The 22,615-nt window shown below is 45.3% G+C and overlaps 1 protein-coding gene and 2 long non-coding RNA genes across 6 annotated transcripts in view; 1 reads left to right on the top strand and 2 right to left on the bottom strand.

Moving 5' to 3' along the window:
* Positions 1-1,560: 1,560 nt before the first annotated feature.
* LOC115417025 (uncharacterized) overlaps positions 1,561-22,615 on the top strand; it is a 21,363-nt gene continuing 308 nt past the window's right edge. The window contains exons 1-2 of the long non-coding RNA XR_003935076.1: positions 1,561-1,929; positions 9,386-9,387. This is a non-coding gene — a long non-coding RNA (uncharacterized LOC115417025). The remainder of the gene's footprint in view (positions 1,930-9,385; positions 9,388-22,615) is intronic.
* mapk6 (mitogen-activated protein kinase 6) overlaps positions 13,057-22,615 on the bottom strand; it is a 23,990-nt gene continuing 14,431 nt past the window's right edge. For 3 of the 4 annotated variants that reach the window (XM_030130904.1, XM_030130905.1, XM_030130903.1), the window contains 5 exons: positions 22,274-22,418; positions 20,462-20,626; positions 19,549-19,762; positions 19,290-19,491; positions 13,057-15,575 (listed from right to left, as the gene is read on the bottom strand). In XM_030130904.1, the coding sequence (XP_029986764.1) occupies positions 14,559-15,575; positions 19,290-19,491; positions 19,549-19,762; positions 20,462-20,626; positions 22,274-22,418 (1,743 nt within the window). In that variant the 3' untranslated portion in view covers positions 13,057-14,558. The remainder of the gene's footprint in view (positions 15,576-19,289; positions 19,492-19,548; positions 19,763-20,461; positions 20,627-22,273; positions 22,419-22,615) is intronic. The other variant, XM_030130906.1, reaches the window with a different exon arrangement.
* LOC115417022 (uncharacterized) lies at positions 15,609-19,259 on the bottom strand. Its single transcript, XR_003935073.1, has 3 exons — positions 19,013-19,259; positions 17,809-18,949; positions 15,609-16,579 (listed from the first exon to the last, which is right to left on the bottom strand). It is a non-coding gene; the product is annotated as an uncharacterized LOC115417022 (long non-coding RNA).

Below are 22,615 nucleotides of genomic sequence, written 5' to 3'. Positions count from 1 at the left end.
ACCTATACCTGTTAACCTATACCCGTTAAGTTATACCTGTTAACCCATACCCATTAACCTATACCCATTAACCTATACCTGTTAACCTATACCTATTAACCTATACCCATTAACCTACCTATACCTGTTAACCTATACCCGTTAACCTATACCTGTTCACCCATACCCATTAACCTATACCCGTTAACCTATACCTGTTAACTTACGTATACCTGTTAACCTATACCCGTTAACCTATACCTGTTAACCAACTTATACCCATTAACCTATACTTGTTAACCCATACCCATTAACCTATACCCGTTAACCTATACCCGTTAACCTACACCCGTTAACCTATACCTGTTAACCTATACCAGTTAACCTATAACTGTTAACTTACATATACCCGTTAACCTATACTCATTAACCTATACCTGTTAACCCATACCCATTAACCTATACCCATTAACCTATACCTGCTAACCCATACCCGTTACCCTATACCCGTTAACCTATACCTGTTAACCTATACCTGTTAACCTACACCCATTAACCTATACCTGTTAATCTATACCCCTTAACCTATACCCGTTAACCTATAACTGTTAACCCATACCTGTTAACCTACACCCATTAACCTATACCTGTTAATCTACACCCATTAACCTATACCCATTAACCTATACCTGTTAACCTATACCTGTTAACCCATACCTGTTAACTTATACCCATTAACCTATACCCGTTAACCTATACCTATTAACCTACATATACCTGTTAACCTTAACCTGTTAACCAATACCTGTAAACCTATACCCGTTAACCTATACCTGTTCACCCATACCTGTTAACTTATACCCATTAACCTATTTCCCGTTAACCTATACCTGTTAACCCATACCCATTAATCTATACCCATTAGCCTATACCAGGGATTAAAGCAAAAATTTTTCATCTGACTGAAAATGTTCTTCTGGTCAAAATCATTGGCCACTATTAAAAATGATGCAATACAATACTACTATAGCGTACAAGTTTATATAGTCAAATTTGGCAATACTGTAAAACACACTGAATGGGAGAGTGTACAGGTGTAGAAGATTAGTAACATGGATAGAAAAAATGTCAGGAGTGGTATTGGTGGGGGTCTGGGGGTCCTCCCCCAGAAAATTTTTAAAGCTTCAGGTCAATTTTGGTGCTCTCTGGTTAATTTTAAAGGGTATGAAATCCTTTGAAGCAAGTGAAAATAACTAGAAGAAAACCTTACTGCAAAAAATGAGTGAAAAACTTTTTATTTAACCCTCCGGTATCCGGGTGCGCCTTTTAGGCACACTTTGCACTTCGTGTTAAAAAACTTCATATTATTTTTCACAATTTAAATAAGGTTAGAATTCAAAAGTTGTTCATTTTTGCATGATCTTTAAAATTCTGGCCACCAACTAAAATTTGCACACTGTAAACAAAAGAAAATTACAAGACTAGCATCTGTCTCGGAAGTGTGCCAAAAACGCACTATTTCTTCCATTATAACCACTGTTTTTGATCCGTAAGCCATTAAGGCATAAATCATGCTTTTACTGATATCTGGGCTTCATTTGAGAGGTGAGGGTTGAAATTAATTTATTAACCATGTTTTTACCCTGTGACGTCACTTTTACCATATTTGGAAGAGGAAGAAATTACATGTTTTTTTCCCATTAGATGGCAGTCTATTGTTCCCTGTTCCCCTCTTCACTCAGGCTCTGAGAGGGTGTTTTTATGTGTGTGGGGGGGTGAGTTCATGTGCATGTGTGTGCATGTGAATGTGCGCGTGCGCGCACATGCGTGGTGTGTACATTATAAGACTTTTTGGACTTTTGCACAAAAAGCGCATGAAGCCTTCAAAGTGCACTGTTGTTCAGTCACTCCATTTCATGTGTAGATTTTTTATAAAAGATCCAAATCCCTGTTCTAGTTTATTCTTATGAACAACACAGTGCACACATGTGCAGACAGCCCCATACACACTAGTATTCCACAGCACTGAGGTGGAACACCAGCGGACATTCAGCAGCACTTCAAAAACACATGAACAAAAGCAAAATGTGACTGTGTTTACAAACCTGCGGCTGCAGGTGGGTCTGAAGAGGACCAGTTTAGAACACATGGGCATTTCGGACTTTGCATCCCCTACCTGACACGATGGAACCAGATTTCAGCACGGAGGGGGTTCACGCGAGGGGAGGGGTGTCCAGGAGCGGGCAGGTGCCGTGCGCCTCTCCGCTGTTTTCTCATGGACACCGGGGTGCTCTGAGCCTGATCCAACTTATACCGTGGCCCGGATCAGGAGGTTTTCAATTTCTGTCTCACTGACGACATAGTCCAGATGACCGTGGACCAGACCAACCTCCAGGGAAAACGCTTCGACCGGAACCGGACCAACAGTGACCCCGCATATGAGTGCGTATTTGGGCCTCTTCCTGCCGGTGGGGTTGCACCGCTTCCACCATCAGGAAACCCGCAGCATGTGGGACAAACGGACCGGCTGGTCTGTGTTTGGCTCCACCATGCCCCTAAAGCCATTCGAACCCATCAACGCCATGATCTGGTTCGGTGACCGGATAAACATCGGCCGCGGTGTTGAGGTGCAGCCAAGCCTGCAGCCGTGGACAGGTGTGGGCAGGTGGACAGGGTGACTCCCCCCGGATTCAACCGAAGCTATGACACCTGCGTGGATGAACAGCTGGCTCCTCACCGGGCTGCTGCTCTTTCCTCTGATTCGCTCAGAGGGTGTGTCCAGGTGTGCCGCTTCGGTGTGTGCCAAAGCCGGGGGAGGAACATGCCCGTCGCGGGTACCAAGCACCGAGAACAGCGGATCTGCGGAGGGAGGAGCCTGATAGTCCCACTGGTGTCCATGAGACACGCCTCCCCCAGACACCAGGGGTAGCACCAACATCTGGGGGCAAACTACGCACATGCACGCACCAGGCTGCTTCATTTTTCTGCACCATGATCTAATTGCAGTTCCATCATCTCCCTTCTCATCAAGCCATGCCCACCTCCATCTGTGATGCTGATAGTACGGACCCAGAACCCAAATGCAGAACTAGGAGGCGGATGTAAAAGTTTACAGACTTTATTTTGTACAGGTAGTAGAGATAGATAGATTACGATAATGAACAGGATCTTGAGGACAGCGGCCAAGGAAGTCCTCGAGGGATTCGTCCTCCGGTCTATGGACACAAACCCATGGTTTGACTCCGGGTTTTGAGTCGGCACCCCGACTAGGGAAAAGCAGAGGGAGGTCAGGGACGGAAACAGGTCATGCACGGGAGAACAAACAGTCAGGCAACAGGACATAAGGGTAAGACAAGCTCACGTACCAAAAAACCAGGTGAAGACGTCAAAAACCAGGAAGGCAGAAGGAGGCAGACAAAACCGACAGGGAGCAGGCAAAATCAGGCAAAACAGGATGACAAAACGGGTCGAAGAACAGGAAGGCAAACGAACAGACAAGATCAAAACGCTGGTAAGTAAACTGCGAGAGATTACAAACCGGCGTCTGACCAGGGGAAAGGACAGGACTTAAATACACAGAAGGGAGGGAAGACAACAAGACACAGGTGGCACACATCAGGGCGGAGTCAGGTAATCAGGGAAAAGGTGAACACGATCAAGGAAGGGAAGTAAAGACAACAGACACGACACATGAGGAAAAATTAACAAAATAAAACAGGAAGTGACAGACAAACATGAAAACCAGACTAACGTCTGGTGGCAGACTTCACACCATCTATTTTTCATGCATCTCTCAATAGTTACCACTTCAGCACCTTCCTCTACAAACGTGTCCATGATGTCGTATATGCTAGCCAAAATAATCTGTACGTCGTCAAACCTGCGTCCACAACCCCACCCTCCCCCTCCCGCCAATATCATGTTTTTGATTGGAAGAAATTACGTCAACCGCGTAAGGCCGCGGCGCGCACAGCCGCACGCACGGGAAGGGCACATTTACACAAACACACACACTAGTCATATACCGGCTGGAGGAGATCAGCTATGAACCCAAACATGAAGGTACATGTAGATCAGTTCTGTCTTCTTCCCTTTTCGCTGTGGTTCTTTCATAATAAAAGCTACTTGTTAGCACTAAACTAAAGTTAGCGTCTGGAGGCTGAACTTCGGTAAAACTGAACTTGTCCATGTGTTTCTGAGGCACAGAATGAGCAGCGTTTCCTTCCAAAGAGAAATAGTCATCAATCTCTCCTCCCGACATAAAAATAAAGAAGTCATCTTATTATCATCACTGTTAAACCTATCAGCCCCCTGTGCGTGGCCTGCCTGTGTTAAACATGTGCAGATTCAGGACAGCAGACCCAGGACAGGATCGCGGTGCCGACTGGACTGGGTCTGGACTGGGGAAGTTACTTCAATATGACTTTTTTCCCCCCTCAATTTTTCCATTTGACGGAAATCCGTCGTGGTGACGGAGAACTTTAATCCCTGACCTATACCCATTAACCTATACATGTTAACCTATACCAGTTAACCTATACCCGTTAACCCATACCCATTAACCTATACCCGTTAACCTATCCTTGTTAACCTATACCTGTTAACCTATACCTGTTAACCTACCTATACCTGTTAACCTATACCCGTTAACCTATACCTGTTATCCTACCTATACCTGTTAACCTATACCCGTTAACCCATACCCATTAACCTATACCCGTTAACCTATCCTTGTTAACCTATACCCGTTAACCTATACCTGTTAACCTACCTATACCCGTTAACCTATACCTGTTAACCTACCTATACCTGTTAACCTATACCCGTTAACCTATACCTGTTATCCTACCTATACCTGTTAACCTATACCCGTTAACCTATACCTGTTAACCTACCTGTTAACCTATACCCGTTAACCTATACCTGTTAACCCATACCCATTAACCTATACCCATTAACCTATACCTGTTGACCTACCTATACCTGTTAACCTAAACCCGTTAACCTATACCTGTTAACCTACCTATACCTGTTAAACTATACCCGTTAACCTATACCCGTTAACCTATACTTGTTAACCTATACCTGTTAACCTATACCCGTTAACCTATACCTGTTAACCCATACCCATTAACCTATACCCGTTAACCTATCCTTGTTAACCTATACCCGTTAACCTATACCTGTTAACCTTACCTATACCTGTTAACCTATACCCGTTAACCTACCTATACCTGTTAACCTACCTATACCTGTTAACCTATACCCATTAACCTATACCTGTTAACCTACCTATACCTGTTAACCTATACCCGTTAACCTATACCTGTTAACCTACCTATACCTGTTAACCTACCTATACCTGTTAACCTACCTATACCTGTTAACCTATACCTGTTAACCTATACCCTAACCTGTTAACTTATTAGTGCATGTATTTGTGATTAAAACACCCTCAAGGTTAGGGTTAAAACACCCTTTAAGTTAGGGTTAAAACATCCTTAAGGTTAGGGTTAAAACACCCTTAAGTTTAGGGTTAAAACACCCTTAAGGTTAGGGTTAAAATACCCTTAACGTTAGGATTAGGTTTAAAAGCAGAGGTTGAAAGTAACAAATTGCATTTACTCACGTTACCGTAATTGAGTAGTTTTTGTGAGTAATTAGCAATTTTCTAAGTAGTTTTGGAAATAGGTAATTTTACTTTTACTACAGTACATTTTGACCCAACTATTTTACTTTGCTACATTGGAAAAACCCTTTGTTACTGAGTAAAAAATGAAATGCAGGAAAAAACACGCGGCCTGTACTGAAAGGAAACTGCACAGGCATGGAATTCCCACCCTTAAACAAATGTCCCGCCCCCTTAAACAAATGTCCCGCCTCCTCAGTTAAGAAGGTACAGAAAAGGAAAGAGCTGCACAACAGTAAGAGGCGTAGAGGAATGAGTAAAGTGTCTTAAGTTTCACTTTCACTTTGTATGGTCGTATGGTGTGTATGTACTCACACAATGCCCCCCCCCCCCCCCCCCCCCCCCCCAACATGTAGAGCCAGCCGTACTGATCACTAGTGTTTGAAGTGAAGCAGCCTGTGGTTTATGGGTGTGTTTAGTCAGAGGATGGTCACAAATCAAAGCAGTGCATCAGTTTAGCTCCAGTTCCAGTGGGATGAAAATGATCTGGTTCAGACCAAAATAAAACAAACTGAGATTTAGAAGGCTTAGATAATTGATCTGATTTTAAGTGTTCATATGTAGACATGTTTATTTGTAGATTTAATCATGTGAATTCAATAAATCTGGTCCTGTGAACTTCTGCTGCTGCATGGACTAGCTCCTCCTCCTACTTCCTGTATGGTAGACTAACTCCTCCTCCTACTTCCTGTATGGTAGACTAGCTCCTCCTACTACTTCCTGTATGGTAGACTAACTCCTCCTACTACTTCCTGTATGGTAGACTAGCTACTTCTACTACTTCCTGTATGGTAGACTAACGCCTCCTACTACTTCCTGTATGGTAGACTAGCTACTTCTACTACTTCCTGTATGGTAGACTAGCTCCTTCTACTACTTCCTGTATGGTAGACTAGCTCCTCCTACTAAGTGTCCTGGACACTTTGACTTTGTTTCCACATTCATATGTGCGGTTTACTCAGTCTGCTTTAGTGGCTTTATTCACAGTAGAGCTAACGTTTGTTAGTAAAGAAACAAATGGATCATAGAATTCCCATCGTGTGCCACGTGTAGTTGAAACTGTTTGACAGAGTGGTGTGACCAAAGTCTGGACATGATACCGTCTGAAAGGTCCTAATGACCCTAACCCTTACCCTAACCCTAAAACATAACCCTAACCCTTATGACCCTAACCCTAATGACCCTTACCCTAATGACCCTAACCCTAATGACCCTAACTCTAATGGCCCTAACCCTAATGACCCTAAACCTAATGACCCTAACCCTAATGGCCCTAACCCTAATGACCTGACCCTAATGACCCTAACCCTAATGACCCTAACCCTAATGGCCCTAACCCTAATGACCTGACCCTAATGACCCTAACCCTAATGACCCTAACCCTAATGACCTAACCCTAACCCTAATGACCCTAAATCTAATGACCCTAAACCTAACCCTAATGACCCCAACCCTTATGACCCTAACCCTAACCCTAATGACCCTAAACCTAATAACCCTAACCCTAAACTTAATGACCCTAACCCTAACTCTAATGACCCTAACCCTAATAACCCTAACCTTAATGACCCTAACCCTAACCCTTATAATCCTAACCCTAACCATAACGACCCTAACCCTAATGCCCCTAACCCTAATGACCCTAACCCTAAACCTAACGACCCTAACCCTAATGACCCTAACCCTAACCACCTTTACCTTAACCCTACTGACCCTAACCCTACTGACCGTAACCCTAATGACCCTAACCCTGATGACCCTAATCCTAACCCTAATGACCCTAACCCTTACCCTTATGACCCTAACCCTAATGACCGTAATCCTAATGACCCTAACTGTAATGACCCTAACCCTAATGACCCTAACCTTAATGACCCTAACCCTAACCCTACTGACCCTAACCCTAATGACCCTAACACTAACCCTAATGACCCTAACCTTAATGACCCTAACCCTAATGACCCTACCCTAACCCTTATGACCCTAACCCTAATGACCCTAACCCTAACCCTTAGGACCCTAAACCTAATAACCCTAACCCTAATGACTCTAACCCTAACCCTACTGACCCTAAACCTAATAACCCTAATCCTAACCCTAATGACCCTAACCTTAATGACCCTAACCCTTACCCTAATGATGTGGACTAAACAACTAGTGCTGGAGTGGATTTAAGGCTAATCCTTCTTTTACATCAAGTAATTGAAAGTAACTAAGTAACTTTTACTCAAAGTAAATTTTAAATTAAGTACTTTTTTAGTTTTACTTAAGTAGATTTTTTGATGGGTACTTTTACTTTTACTTGAGTACAATTTAAGCAACGTAAACATTTATTTGATTACAATATTTCAGTACTTTTTCCACCTCTGTTTAAAACACAGTTAACAGTAGGGTTAAGGTTAAGGTTAGGGTTAGGGTTAAGGTTAGAGTTAAGGTTAAGGTTAAGGTTAGGGTTAAGGTTATAGTTAAGGTAAAGGTTAGGGTTAGGGTTAAGGTTAGAGTTAAGGTTAGGGTTAAGGTTAGAGTTAAGGTTAGGGTTAAGGTTATGGTTAAGATTAAGGTTAGAGTTAAGGTTAGGGTTAAGGTTAAGGCTAAGGTTAGGGTTAAGGTTAAGGTTAAAGTTTAAGTTAGGGTTAGGGTTAAGGTAAAGGTTTAAGTTAGGACTAGGGTTAAGGTAAAGGTTAAAGTAAAGATTAAAGTTCAAACCTTGCTCAGTGCAGGAGGTTGAACACATGCTGACCATGGACAGCTCCGTTGCTGTCAGTCTGGTAGATGTTGCCATGGGAACCCCAGTTGTGTTTGAATAAACAGATCAGTGGAGGACTGACATAGTGAGAACATGTCCAGAGGCTGTGAGTGGACAGTCTGTCCTTCTGTCAGTCTGTGTCCTCATGTCCAGAGGCTGTGAGTGGACAGTCTGTCCTTCTGTCAGTCTGTGTCCTCATGTCCAGAGGCTGTGAGTGGACAGTCTGTCCTTCTGTCAGTCTGTGTCCTCATGTCCAGAGGCTGTGAGTGGACAGTCTGTCCTTCTGTCAATCACAGAATCAAACACAGCAGGACAGTCCACCCTGTGGACGTCAGAGTTATTTAAAACATGTGGAAGATCACCTGTCTGTCTCACTGGAATATAAACCAATGGAAGGACATGGAAAACAGACAGCATGTGAGTGGGGGGGGGGGGGGTGTTAACCCTAACCCTGTAAAGAAAACAGTTTTATGACCTAAGAAATGTCCCTAACCCTACTCCTAAGTAGCCCTAACTCTAACCTTAACTAACCCTACCTCTAACCCTAACTACCTCTAACTCTAACCCTAACTCTAACCCTAGTGCATGCGTGACATCTGCCAGATCACCGACTTATCTACTGCCAGAAACAGAGCCTTTGAAACTACTCACTTTCACCTTTTAATGTTTTTTTAACTCAGTCTCAGTTTTTAAATGGATTCTTTTTAGCCTGGGCTCTTAATCCTGATCCTCGGATTGTTGGTATTTGACTGTGTTTAGCCATACCGTGCCAACAAACCCAACCGCCATTAAGGTGAGGCTGACATTAAGGAATCTACTGGCTGTTTTCTACTGGATCCTGGCCCTGTGGGCAGGATTAGGGTTAGTCCACCACTGTACGGACTAAACCCTGGTGGCTGTGTGGGCACCTGTCCGAAGCCCCCTCTGAACTATAAAGGGGCATCCAGTGGCTTTGGTTTCAGTGGACTGAGCTGTTGTTAGCCTAGCAGCTAAGCTACCTGCACCTACACCTGCACCTGCACCTGCACCTGCACCTGCTGACTTACCTGTGGACCACTGGATGTTTCCTGCACACTGTTGTCTGGGTTCTGGCTGTGACCTTTATGGCTTCATCCGCATTACCTGGAGACAGCCAATCCATCCCAGCCAACAAAAGGGGGAGGGGGAGGGGGAGGGGGAGGGGGTTGGGACAGTTCAGCTGTGGGTCTGACAGGTGTCCAATTTAGAAAAAGAAGAAGGGGAGAAATGGGCAGTAGATAAAGGTATGCAGATGTTCTCTCCATATTACTGTACATGTTCTGAAAACAGGGCTAAGGTTAATCAGGCAGGTTCTAATTCTTACATTTGTTAGCTTTATCTATGATGCTTAGTCTGCTCTACTACAACTATATTTGGGCTGAACTGAACCAACAAACATGATAGAAAATTTCACCATAATGTGTGGTGCAATAAGACTGTTAGTGCTACAAGTTCAATTATTATTTCTATCGATCATTTGGGTTAACCTCATCGGGTCAAGTTCTGTAATTAGCTAACGAAATTTACAATGCAGTAGTTTCAAAGATGAACATTTGTTAATTGCTAAAACTCTATTTTGTGATAAAGGTATTCTATATCTGAACAGGTCATCACTGAAAGTGTGTCCTGTTCCTGAGAGTTAGATTAATAGTGTGTAAGGACAGACAGTAATAGTATACAATGGTTTGTTTATTTAAATGTACAATTCATGGATGTTTTAGATCAGATTCACAGTTATATTTACTGCCGTTTGATGCCGTTCCAGGGGCACTTCTAAAATATTCTGGATCATCCCACTGGTCAGGATGAGCCTCCATCTACCCCCTCTGATACACAGGCCTCTGGAATGAGCTGGACACCTGAGGGACAGACACCATCCATGTCCTCAGAGACAGTGTGTCCATCTGTGTCCTCAGAGACAGTGTGTCCATCTGTGTCCTCAGAGACAGCGTCTCCACTAATGCCTGATACTGAGGATGCAGACTGGTTTGCTTTTACTTCTCTCCAGCAGGAGGATCCTTCGGGTCAGTTTTTGCAAATGTGCGTGTGTGTGTGTGTAATTGTTTAGAAGAAAAAAATATTTAGAAGTTGATATATTTAGAGAAGAACATCAGCCTTTTTTTTTCTTCTGTTGCAATTTGTTTTTAAAATGGATCATTCATTTAACAAGTTCAGGAATGGCCCACTGGAACCATGGCAGCCCTTTACTCACATCACATGACAGGAGTCTCTGGTCAGGGTACTCTCTAATTACTTTAAATTATACTATTTTTTTCCACACAGACCCTGTTAGTTTTTCTGTATTTTTAGATGTCCTTGTATATAATTGTATTGTATGTTGTTGTATTGTTGTATATATAATAAAACATCACAGTTTGCTAAACTTTGATGTGTTTTGTTTTGTTTTTTTGTTTTGTTTTTTTTTTTGGGGGGGGGGGTTCAAGGCCATTCTTGCCCAGGGCGTCATTCCACTGCCGTGGAGGACACTCCCCCCCACGGCCGCTGTGTGTCCCATCTCACCTGGCTCAGTCTGTGTGTGAGCTCCTGCTGGCGTCATGGCTGCAATCATCAGACTGGTCCTCCAGTGACACCTCTGATCCCGGGTCCCCGCTCCACCGCCCGGTGCCGGCCTCTGCAGGAGGCAGTGCGCCATCACTCCGGTGGTCCTCCTGTGAAGTGTCCACCTGTGGAGTGTCCACCTGCAGGGTCCACCTGTGGAGTGTCCACCTGCAGGGTCCACCTGTGGAGTGTCCAGTGCCCCCTCATCCTCAACCTCGTCTCCTCGACCTCCGCTATCCTTGGGGACTCCATCATTCTTTAACACCATAACTACGTGTTTCCCGGGTTCCATTGTCACCTCCATCCTCCACTAACTGCCACAGCTGATGGTGTCTCTGCTGTCAGCTGTCATCCGCATCATCATCCATGTGGGCTTCAACCACACATCTGTCCAACAATCCGAGATGACAAAGTTACATTTAAAAATTTTTTGATGGACTGAAGGAATGCAGGAAGGCTGTTTTTATCTCGGGGCCCCTCCCCTCCTTTGCCCTCAGCCTGAACACGTGGCTCCAGTCCACCTGTGCCCCGACCGGGTTCAATTTTAACCAGTTTTAATTTGTTCTGGAACCGACCCGCATTTCACATGCCCGATGGTGTCCACCCCTCTGGACCAGGCTGTCCTGAGCACAATGCCAGCATCCACACCCACACCTGTGGGGCCAGACTCTTCATCCACACCTGTGGGGCCAGACTCTTCATCCACACCTGTGGGACCAGACTCTTCCTCTCCTACTGCTGCGAAGCCACAGGTTTCGGATCACAGCAGTTTCCCTCACCAGCGCCCCCTGCAGGTCACATCAGTTACCTCCACCCCTAACTCCACACCAAAGACAGTGACATTCCCTACACACATGAGCTCTCCCTTGGAATGATCTTTCCACTGATCAGTGTCTCCCCATTCATTGTCAGCTTTTATTAGTGACAGAAATGAGTCAACAGTGGACTGTGGTTTGGTACTGAGGACACTAGAGGACAGTAGAGGACAAATCCACACCTATGGACAAAAGTACAACTGTAAACACAGAGGCTGATTCCAAAATATGCAAACTATGAACAGAAGAAGTGAATCAGGTGTATTTGACTGATTGAATATGAAAACATACAAACAAACTGATCATATTATGAAGTTGAATAAACCTTGATTTGAGAAAAAAAAAAAAAAAAAATATTGCAATTTGGGACTGTCAGTCTCAGTTCACTCAACGAGTTAAAGTCCCCTCCTCCAGTTTGGGTGAAATCTTCTCTGTCTGTCCTTCAGAGACAGAAAAGACCACAGGTCAAATGTTGACTTTATTGGACCAAGGCTTTTCCACATGTGACAGAACTGACACTGGTCCAGTTTGAAAAAGGAAGAGGACACTGTGGGACACATTCAACCAACAGGTGTCCTACAGGATGGACATGTGTCCTTAAAGACAACACCTGGACCTGGTGTGTCCTACAGGATGGACAAAATCAATATACTGACCAGAAGACAGATCCTTCTAGGAATCAAACATTCAACTATTTCTGAGTAAGTCTGTGAGTGGGACAGGTGGGGACAGAAAGGACACAAAGCCATAAAGGACAGAAGACCCCAGACGGAACAGTTGGTTCCAGTTGTTCAGTTTAAACTGTTGAATAAACCCCTGAAGTCCAGATATAGTTCCTTGAGTTTTTTTGCTAATTCATTTATTTTCTGAACCCGCTTGATCCTCATTAGGGTCATGAGGGCAGAACCTATCCCAGCTACTTTATGGGCAGAGCCTATCCCAGGGGTTCACCCTGGACATGTTCGTGGTTCATCGCAGGGCTGATGATCTAGACTCATTTTTAATCTAAATTCATCACATTTCGTTTTGCATGAGCAAACAAAATGTGACAGAGTCTGTTCATGCAAAATGAAATGTGATGAATATAGATTAAAAATTAATTAATGATTAATCCAAATTAATCCACAACAACCCTGTGATTAATCGGATTAAATATTTTAATTGCTTGACAGCGCTACTTTAAACCCACATTTCTGAATATTTGTCTTAAATTTTAAAGTGTTTTTCAGAAAAACAAGAGTCAACACAAAGTCTTTGCCAGTAATTTTATTTGGAGATATTTTGTAGAACAGGGTAACCAATGATTACAAAAAAAAAGTGTTCTACATGCTACACCTTAACCTAATTCATCATGCTTGCCTGGAAAAAATACATAAAAATTTAACAAAAAACATACAATTAAAACTGACGTACATGACACTGAGCGTTGACTGGACTGAATGTACCGTCCTGTGTCCTCCATGCACACACTGGTTTTTTACATTAGGTTAAAAAATTAAGACTTCTTTAGTAGTTTTTTTTCCACTAAAGACAGAATGCACCTTTAAATTAACAAAAACTGAACAAAAATAATATCCATAAGGACTATATTGATGGAAAATAGAAAGCATGGACTTGTTTGAGAACAGGTGAATTTGTAGGTTTACCATAAAAACCAAAGAACACTTCGACGCCCACATGAACATGGACGTCCAACCGTCCAACTCCTACGTCTTCAATAATCACATTGAAAGAACACATTTGGATCAAATAAATATTGCAAATCTTCTAGAAATAAATAATGATTACTGAAAGCCCAGATGTCCTGTCTGCGACCCCTTCATGTCCTGGATGAGGATGGTCATGTGTGTAAAGCACTAGTGCGGCTTCGAGTGTCTCTCGCGGCTGTTACCTTGAGGTAGATAACACATTTACATTAACACCGACCGTAATGGCTGCTGCTGCTGGCATCATGTGACACATTTACAGGATGAACATGGGTGGGAAGGAAGCTTTCTTTGGGGAAAATTTTATCCAAATAAAAAAAAAAGTCACAAATGGACTCAGCCGGTTTGAAGCCGTGGAAACCATATTAGTATCTAAGGTGGTTCGTCCAATGGCATTGCAGCACCCCCCCACCCCCGGATCCAGAGGGTACCTCCGCAGCGCCCCCTGGATCCAGAGGGTACCTCCGCAGTGCCCCCCCTGGATCCAGAGGGTACCTCTGCAGTGTTGGTTTACAGTACTTGAATATAGGGCTGGGCAACAAAACCACTGGATCCTTTCAGAGGAACTCAGACACTTTCACTCTGGAATCAGTGGCTGTTTGTTGTTGAATAAAATGGATAAGATTGAATTTTCTTTAATGAATAAAACGAACAAATGGAACTCAGACACGACAGACGAGCTTTTGTCTTATCACATAATAAAAATTCAGCATTTAAAGATAAACGAAGGTGGACTAGTTGGGCTGATGGTTTAACACGTTGCCCAGCCCCACAGATGTAGACGGGAACCCATGAAGGCCCAGAGGGACCATCAGACCTAATCAATCACCTCCTTTAGAGGGACCATCAAACCTAATCAATCACCTCCTTTAGAGGGACCATCAAATGTAATCAATCACCTCCTTTAGAGGGACCATCAAACCTAATCAATCACCTCCTTTTATCAGAGAAGAACAGAAAACAAAGCACAACAAAGGGATGAAATGATTCAAGTACGATTATATACTGTGTTCCTCCTAAACGTCTGGCCTTTGCCCGTGGGGGGGTTAATTGAGGTGCTTGAAGATGCTGCTGTAGGTTTTGTGGGCAATCTGGGGGGAACATTTGACGGTGCAGGGTGTGAGCGACGCCTGGATGGACTTGAGAGGCCGGTCGTCTGTGCCGTCGAAGCCGGGCAGAGCCAGAGAGTCCAGCTGCACGTTCAGCACGATCTGGGCGTTCCTGCTGACGAAGGCCTCGTCCAGCTCCCCGTCCAGGCCGGCTGACTCCGTCTCCGGGCTGCTCCCCGTCTCTCCTAGCCCCTCCTCCTTGCGGCCGAACAGGTGGTCCAGGTAGCTGGTGTAGGCGCTGTCCTTCTGGACCTGGTCCTCTTTGCCCACGTCGATCAAGGAGCCTCTGTCCTCGGAGCCAAAGCTGTCCCAGCGACCGGGCCAGACGGCGTCGCCCCCACCCAACTGGGCCAGGTTCACCAGGCACTTTTCCTCCTTCTCCTGACTGATGGACTTGGACATGGATCCGGATCGAGGTGCGTCCAGCTGGGACACGGAGGAGTTGAGCTCATTGAGCAGGTTGATCTCTGGGCCCGGTTCCGGCTGCAGGCTCAGTTTGATGGTGCTGGCGATGAAGGAGTCGAAGTCGAAGCCTTGGTTCTGCTGGTTCTGGGTCTGGCGTTTCTCCTGCTCTTTGTCCTTCTGGACCAGACCCTGGATCTTCTCAGCCTCCTGCAGGGCGATCTGGGCCTTGACCAACCCATTCTTCTCACACTTGCTCTTGGCCTTGCGGTCCTTGTCCTTGCTCTGCTGCTCCTTCCAATTGGATAGGTCGATGATCAGCTTGGGTTCGTAGTAGTGGTTGACCTCGCTGTCCCTCCAGATCAGGTTGTCCAGGTAGGACGGAGACACGGCCTTGTAGTTACAGGTGTGGCTACACTGCAGGTCGCAGTATTTGTTTTCGTGGTGGTCGTCCTGCCAGGAGCGTTCAGGCAGGAACAGGGCAGAGTAGTCGAAGGACGACTCATCCAGGAACTTCTCACGGTCCCCATCGGTGTATTTACGAGGATCCACCTGCAAACAAACGCACATCATAGTCTACAACGGAAAAGCAGCTCATTGGCCAAACATTCACAACTGAAGGTACATGAAACCACAACACGAATGTGTGGGTTAGGGTTAGGGAATGTTGGTGCCATCACAAATACAGAGATGAACACGCTGGGAGGGGACGTCTGTCAAGAATGACAGAGCAATAATTTAGTCTGTAATATTTGTGAGGATGCAGCCATCAGCTGATCAGTCATGTTAGTTACATCAGAATTTGTAGGAACACATGTTTACATTACCCATTTATGGAAAACCAAATGAAGAACCTTTTTGGTGTTTCCATAAACATCACCTGATGCTAAATATCAAATGCACATCACACAAATACAGTCGGTACAGTCTACAGAGGTCTACAGGTAGTCTACAGAAAGCCTACAGAGGTCTACAGATAGTCTACGGAGGTCTACAGATAGTCTACAGACCTCCTGAAATGTTCCACTCTGTTCTGTTGCAGCTGTTTGTTAAAATCCTTCAGTTCCTGTTGTTCCTCATTAATGTTCACACATTCAGCCCATTTAGACAGAACCAAACTGAACTGGACACATTTATGTAGATTTGTTCAAACAGACAAACATAAATGTCCATCAGTCTGCAGAGCCTTTGGTCAGTACTGAGTAGATCCACCCTTTGGACATAATTCAGACAGGAGTTTACTATGAAGGATGGAACCAGTCTGTCACCCCTGGGTTTAGGATCCTGTGTCATTGGTCCTTGCAGATCTGGTGTAGTTGTATCCAGTTGGATGGTGTGAGTTGGTGGACGGCCATGTTCAGGTCTGGTTGGATGGTGGACGGCCATGTTCAGGTTTGGTTGGATGGTGGACGTTGGCGGACGGCCATGTTCAGGTCCCCCCATGCTTCATTGGTAGGACTGGATTGAACAGGTGATGAGCAGGGCCTGGGTGTCTCCACATACCACTGAGAATTAAGGCCCAACAGGTTCATCTGGGTCTCATCAGACCAGAGAACCTTATATGGGGCCATTATTGTAGCAATATTATTTGCAAATGCGTGTGGAGAGTTGAGTGTCCATATTTCAATCTGTCTGTGCGCAGTCGGATTTGCAAATGCGTAAATGAATCTGTAAATGCGTGATGAGATTTGCGTGTCCGCATTTCAATCTGTGTGTGTGGAGAGTTTTATGTCCGTATCTCAATCTGTCTGTGCACAGTCGGAGTTGTGTGTCCGCATTTCAATCCGTCTGTGCGCAGTCGGATTTGCAAATGTGTAAATGAATCTGTTGATGCGTGATGAGATTTGTGTGTTTGTGCAACAATCTGCAAATGTGTAAAACAACTTGTGTGTGTGATCAGATTTGAAAAGTCAAAGTATTTTCACTACAAGACCCAGAAATACAGACAAATCATTGGTTACAAGTCAAGTGGCTTCTCGATTGGCTCTCTTTACACACGTGAATTTTGCTACACTTCTGCCGTGACAGATCCACAAATGCGCAGCGGGATTTGTCTGTAAAACCAGGGTTTGTGTGCCTGGGCTCAGGCTGCCCTGGGCTCAGGGGCTCACAGGCTCCCTCATTCCGGCTGCGTTCGGCTTTGCTTGTTCTCGTACCTGACGTGAGTTTACGTGAGCTGCAAACGACGAGACGGGTCAGACGTTTGGGGCTACGAATACCCATGGATTATTCGTAGCCCCAAACGTCTGACCCGTCTCGTCGTTTGCAGCCATCTTTCCTTGCCCAGGTGAATCTTCTTCTTCTTCGATTTTTAGTGGCAGTTGGTGAACCTTGCAAGCACAACTCACGTAAACTCACGTCAGGTACAAGAACGAGCAAAGCCGAACGCAGCCGGAATGAGGGAGCCTGTGAGCCTGAGCCCAGGCACGCAAACCCTGGTTTTACAGACAAATCCCGCTGCACATTTGTGGATCTGTCACAGCAGAAGTGTAGCAAAATTCACGTGTAAAGAGAGCCAATCGAGAAGCCGCTTGACTTGTAACCAATGATTTGTCTGTATTTCTGGGTCTTGTAGTGAAAATACTTTGACTTTTCAAATCTGATTACACACACAAAAGTTGTTTTACACATTTGCAGACTGTTGTACAGACACACAAATCTCATCACGCATTTACAGATTCATTTACACATTTGCAAATCCGACTGCGCACAGACCTTGAAATACGGACACTCAACTCTCCACACGCATTTGCAAATAATATTGCTACAATAATGGCCCCATAACCTTAGTCCTCATAGTCTGGGTGTCCTTCAGGTGGTTTTGGTCCTATTCTATGGGGGCTTTCATGGGTCTTCCACTGAGGAGAGGCTTCCGTTGGACCACACTGCCATAAAGCCCCTTTTGGTGGAAGGGGGGCTGCAGTGATGGTGGACTTTCTAGAACATTCTCCCATCTTCCCACTGTATCTATGGAGCTCAGCCACAGTGATCTTTGGTTCTTCTGGACCTTTCTCACCAAGGCTCCTCTCCTCCCATTGCTCAGTTTGGTGGATGTCCAGCTCTAGGCAGAGTTCTGATAGTCCTAACCTCTTCTATTGAAGGGTTCTGGAGGCCACTGTGCTCTGAGGAACCTTCACAGCAGACGTTCTTCTGTAACCTTGTCCAGATCTGGGCCTGTCCACAGTTCTGAGGAACCTTCAATGCAGCAGACTTTCTTCTGTACCAGTTCTGTCTGTGGGCTCTGGGGGCGGTTTCTTGGACCTCCTGGTTCTCATTAGCTCTGACATGCACTGTGAGCTGGAAGGTCTTCTATAGAAGGTGTGGACCTTTAATAATCCAGTCCAACTGGTTTAATTCAACACAGCTGGACTCACATGCAGCTGGAGAACCATCTGAAGGAGGATCAGAACCAGTCGACCCGAGTTCAGTAGACCAGTGTCCCAGTAAAGGCTCTGCAGACTGATGGACATGGACACTTCCGTTTGTCTGTTTGAATGAATCTGCATAAATGTGTCCAGTTCAGTTTGGTTCTGTCTAAATGTGTCCAGTTTGGTTCTGTCTAAATGTGTCCAGCTCAGTTTGATTGTGTCTAAATGTGTCCAGTTCAGTTTGGTTGTGTCTAAATATGTAAACATTAATGAGGAACAACAGAACTGAAAGGATTTGAACAAACAGATCCAACAGAACAAAGAGTGGAACATGTCCAGGGTTCTGAAGACTATCTGTACCGACTGTACATGAGAACCGCTGTTATCAACAAGTACATACATGTATGCGGAAGAAAGGAGGAAGTGACCACGACCATTTATGGTCACATGACTACTGTTGTCAATCCACAGCCAAAGGAGGTCAATGTTAACGACATACTTTAATAACCTGGTTTATGCTAAACAACCTGGTTTATAACCTGGTTTATATGAAATAACCTAGGCTATACAAAATAAGATGGTTTATAACCTGGTTTGTAACCTGGTTTATGCTAAAATAACCTTGTTTATAACCTGGTTTATACTAAATAACCTGGGTTATAACCTGGCTTATGCTAAAATAACCTGGTTTATAACCTGGTTTATGCTAAAATAACCTAGTTTATTCTAAATAACCTGGTTTATAACCTGGTTTGTCCTAAATAACCTGGTTTATTACCTGGTTTGTTCTAAATAACCTGGTTTATAACCTGGTTTGTTAATGATGAGGACAGACAGGACCAAGACCGTTTCACAACCCCTTTATGAATGTTTCCTACAGATCCACTTCCAAACGTACCTGGACCACCTCCTCATCCGTTACGTCAGACAGGGCCCTTGGGTCCACCTGGACCTCATCTGGGTCATGGGTGCTGTGCAGGTGCCAGTCGGCCTCAGACAGCTGGCTCTCATGAAACCTGAGGACGACAGAGGTACTTGAACACACCACACATACAGTCAGTCCAATACAACAGTTTGAGCTTTGGCCTGGACCAGTCCAGGACATCCAGACCAGTCCAGATGTCCTGGACTGGTCCGGACGTCCTGGACTAGTCCAGATGTCCTGGTGCTCATACTTGTCCCAGGTGTGGCTGTGGCTGTGGTCCATGAGGAGGATGTCGTCCACCTCGTCCTCGATGTGGAAGGGGTGCAGAGACACCGGTTCATCCAAAGGGAAGGAGTAGTCGGACATGTAGGGGTGGGCCAGGGCCTCCTCCGCTGTCAGACGGTCCATGGGGTTAAAGGTCAGGATCTTCTCCAAGAAATCTAGAGCTGGTCCAGGAAGAACAGAAGATGAAAAGGTGGGAAACACCAAAGATCTGTTTGAACACAAGTTTGACCACCATGAACAAACAGAGTTAGTACAGGTTTAGGGTCAGGAACCATTCAAACTGGGTTTACACCAGTTACACAAACATCTGCACTGATGAATGACTACTGACCAATGATCAGTGACCACTGACCAATGATCACTGACCAATGACAAGGTCCTATTGGACCAAAGACTGAGAAACATCACATACACACAGCACATGCAGGAGCCCAGGTCTAGGACTAAACCTAACCCAGTCCTAGGACTAACCCTAACCTAGCCCTAGGACTGACCCTAACCCAGCCCTAGGACTAACTCTATTCCCAGATCTAGGACTAACCCTAACCCAGCCTTAGGGTTTCCAGTCCCTCCCATTCCTTAGGGTTTCTGGTCCCTCCCATTCCTTAGGGTTTCCAGTCCCTCCCATTCCTTAGGGCTTCCGGTCCCTTCCATTCCTTAGGGTTTCTGGTCCCTTCCATTCCTTAGGGGTCTGTGTATACATTTATTTGTCACTTGTGTAACATTGCATTGTGTTTAAGGAGGTAATTAACTGAGAATTGGCCTTTTCCTGTTCCAAAGGGTCATTGTTGTAGAAGTTTTCCAGATGGACAGGTCACCCTCTGTAGACGCTCAGATCAGACTGAACTTTGACCTCTCACCCTGTGAGCTGACGTCCGGCAGCAGCTTGGCCAGAGGCATGTGAGGGTTGGACATGTCTGTGCGGATGAAGACCGGGATGACGCTGTTGAGTTCCTGTCGGTCCTCATCTCGCAGAACGGGGATGGACTCCAGGATCAGCTGCATCTGCTCCAGTTCATGAGCCCCTGAAACACCCACATCACATACCCGTACAACAGTTACATAAAGGCACCCGGACCCGTTTATGCAGGCCCATCAGGACCACAGAGTTCAGATCAGGGTCATTTTCAACAAACCACCGCCTGCAAACGTCAATAAATGACTTCTACCAGAAACGAGGACATCTGCAACGTCCATTAGCCCCTATTCAACAGCACTTCTGTTCTGGAATATTTCCCCTTTCTTCTGTTCTGTTATCTGGGTAAATTAAATGGACAGATGTGGACCTGGGGACATGCCCACATCCACCAGACAGATGTGGACCTGGGGACACGCCCACATCCACCAGCTGTTGGTACCTGAGGACACGCCCACATCCACCAGCTGTTGGTACCTGGGGACACGCCCACATCCACCAGCTGTTGGTACCTGGGGACACACCCAAATCCACCAGCTGTTGGTTCCTGGACTCTAGGACTGTATCCATGAGAACATTTGTGGAACGGTGTCAGACTCTGCAGAGGTGAACAACACCGATATGATCGGAGTATTTCAGACACAGTTCTACGTCCCACTGTCCACTGTGTCCACTGGCCCCTTTGATTGGTGAAGGCAGGTCCACTGTGTAATCGTTCACCTGTCTCACCTCAGTTGTAAAAGTCCACCTGTCTCACCTCTGTTGTAACAGTTCACCTGTCTCACCTCTGTTGTAACAGTCCACCTGTCTCACCTCAGTTGTAAAAGTCCACCTGTCTCACCTCTGTTGTAACAGTCCACCTGTCTCACCTCTGTTGTAACAGTCCACCTGTCTCACCTCTGTTGTAAAGTCCACCTGTCTCACCTCTGTTGTAAAAGTCCACCTGTCTCACCTCTGTTGTAACAGTTCACCTGTCTCACCTCAGTTGTAAAAGTCCACCTGTCTCACCTCTGTTGTAACAGTCCACCTGTTGTAAAAGTCCACCTGTCTCACCTCTCTTGTAAAAGTCTACCTGTCTCACCTCTGTTGTAACAGTTCACCTGTCTCACCTCTGTTGTAAAAGTCCACCTGTTTCACCTCTGTTGTAACAGTCCACCTGTTGTAAAAGTCCACCTGTCTCACCTCTGTTATAACAGTCCACCTGTTGTAAAAGTCCACCTGTCTCACCTCTCTTGTAAAAGTCTACCTGTCTCACCTCTGTTGTAACAGTTCACCTGTCTCACCTCTGTTGTAAAAGTCCACCTGTTTCACCTCTGTTGTAACAGTCCACCTGTTGTAAAAGTCCACCTGTCTCACCTCTGTTGTAACAGTTCACCTGTCTCACCTCTGTTGTAAAAGTCCACATGTCTCACCTGCTCCTTTGTCTGTGGAAACCAGACAATGGAGGAAAAAGGTGGGATCACCATCTGATCTTTGACCTGGATCTGTGGAAAAGTGTCTAATAAAAGCCCAGTGTCTGAGCTGAAATACATACAGGTTTACAGACCGAATGTGTGTCCTTACACCTCCACCTCCCGTGTCCTTACACCTCTGCCCTCTGTGTTGTTACATCTCTGCCCTGCCCTCCGTGTCGTTACACCTCCGCCCTCTATGTTCCAGCCCCATTAACATCACCTGAGGTGCTTCTCCACCTCCACCCAGGTCTGACATACTGCAGCTGCAGTAAAATGCACATTAGACAATCAGCTGCATTTACCTGCAAATAAGGTTTTCCCTGTGAGCATCTCTGCAAAGATGCAGCCGGCGGCCCACATGTCGATGGCTTTGGTGTAGTTGTTGGGAGAGAGCAGAAGGCGAGGAGAGCGGTACCACTTGGTGACCAGACCCTCAGACAGATGACCCTGGGACAGAACACAGACACATGTGCACAGGTCAGTCAACAGGAGCCTTTACTATTAGTACAGTAGTACTGTGGAGTCTTTCCACAGGGAATACTTTACTTCAGGCTCTTCCTTACATTAGGCCCTTTTCCACTGCAGCAACTTTTGCACAAACTTTGAGCATTACCTGGAACTTTGAAAAACCCTGGTGCATTTCC

The sequence above is a fragment of the Sphaeramia orbicularis genome, chromosome 3 (assembly GCF_902148855.1).
Source record: "Sphaeramia orbicularis chromosome 3, fSphaOr1.1, whole genome shotgun sequence".
Classification (NCBI taxonomy): Eukaryota; Metazoa; Chordata; class Actinopteri; order Kurtiformes; family Apogonidae; genus Sphaeramia; species Sphaeramia orbicularis.
Note: the sequence above shows the minus strand (reverse complement) of the source record. Positions and strands in the feature narration are given on the sequence as shown.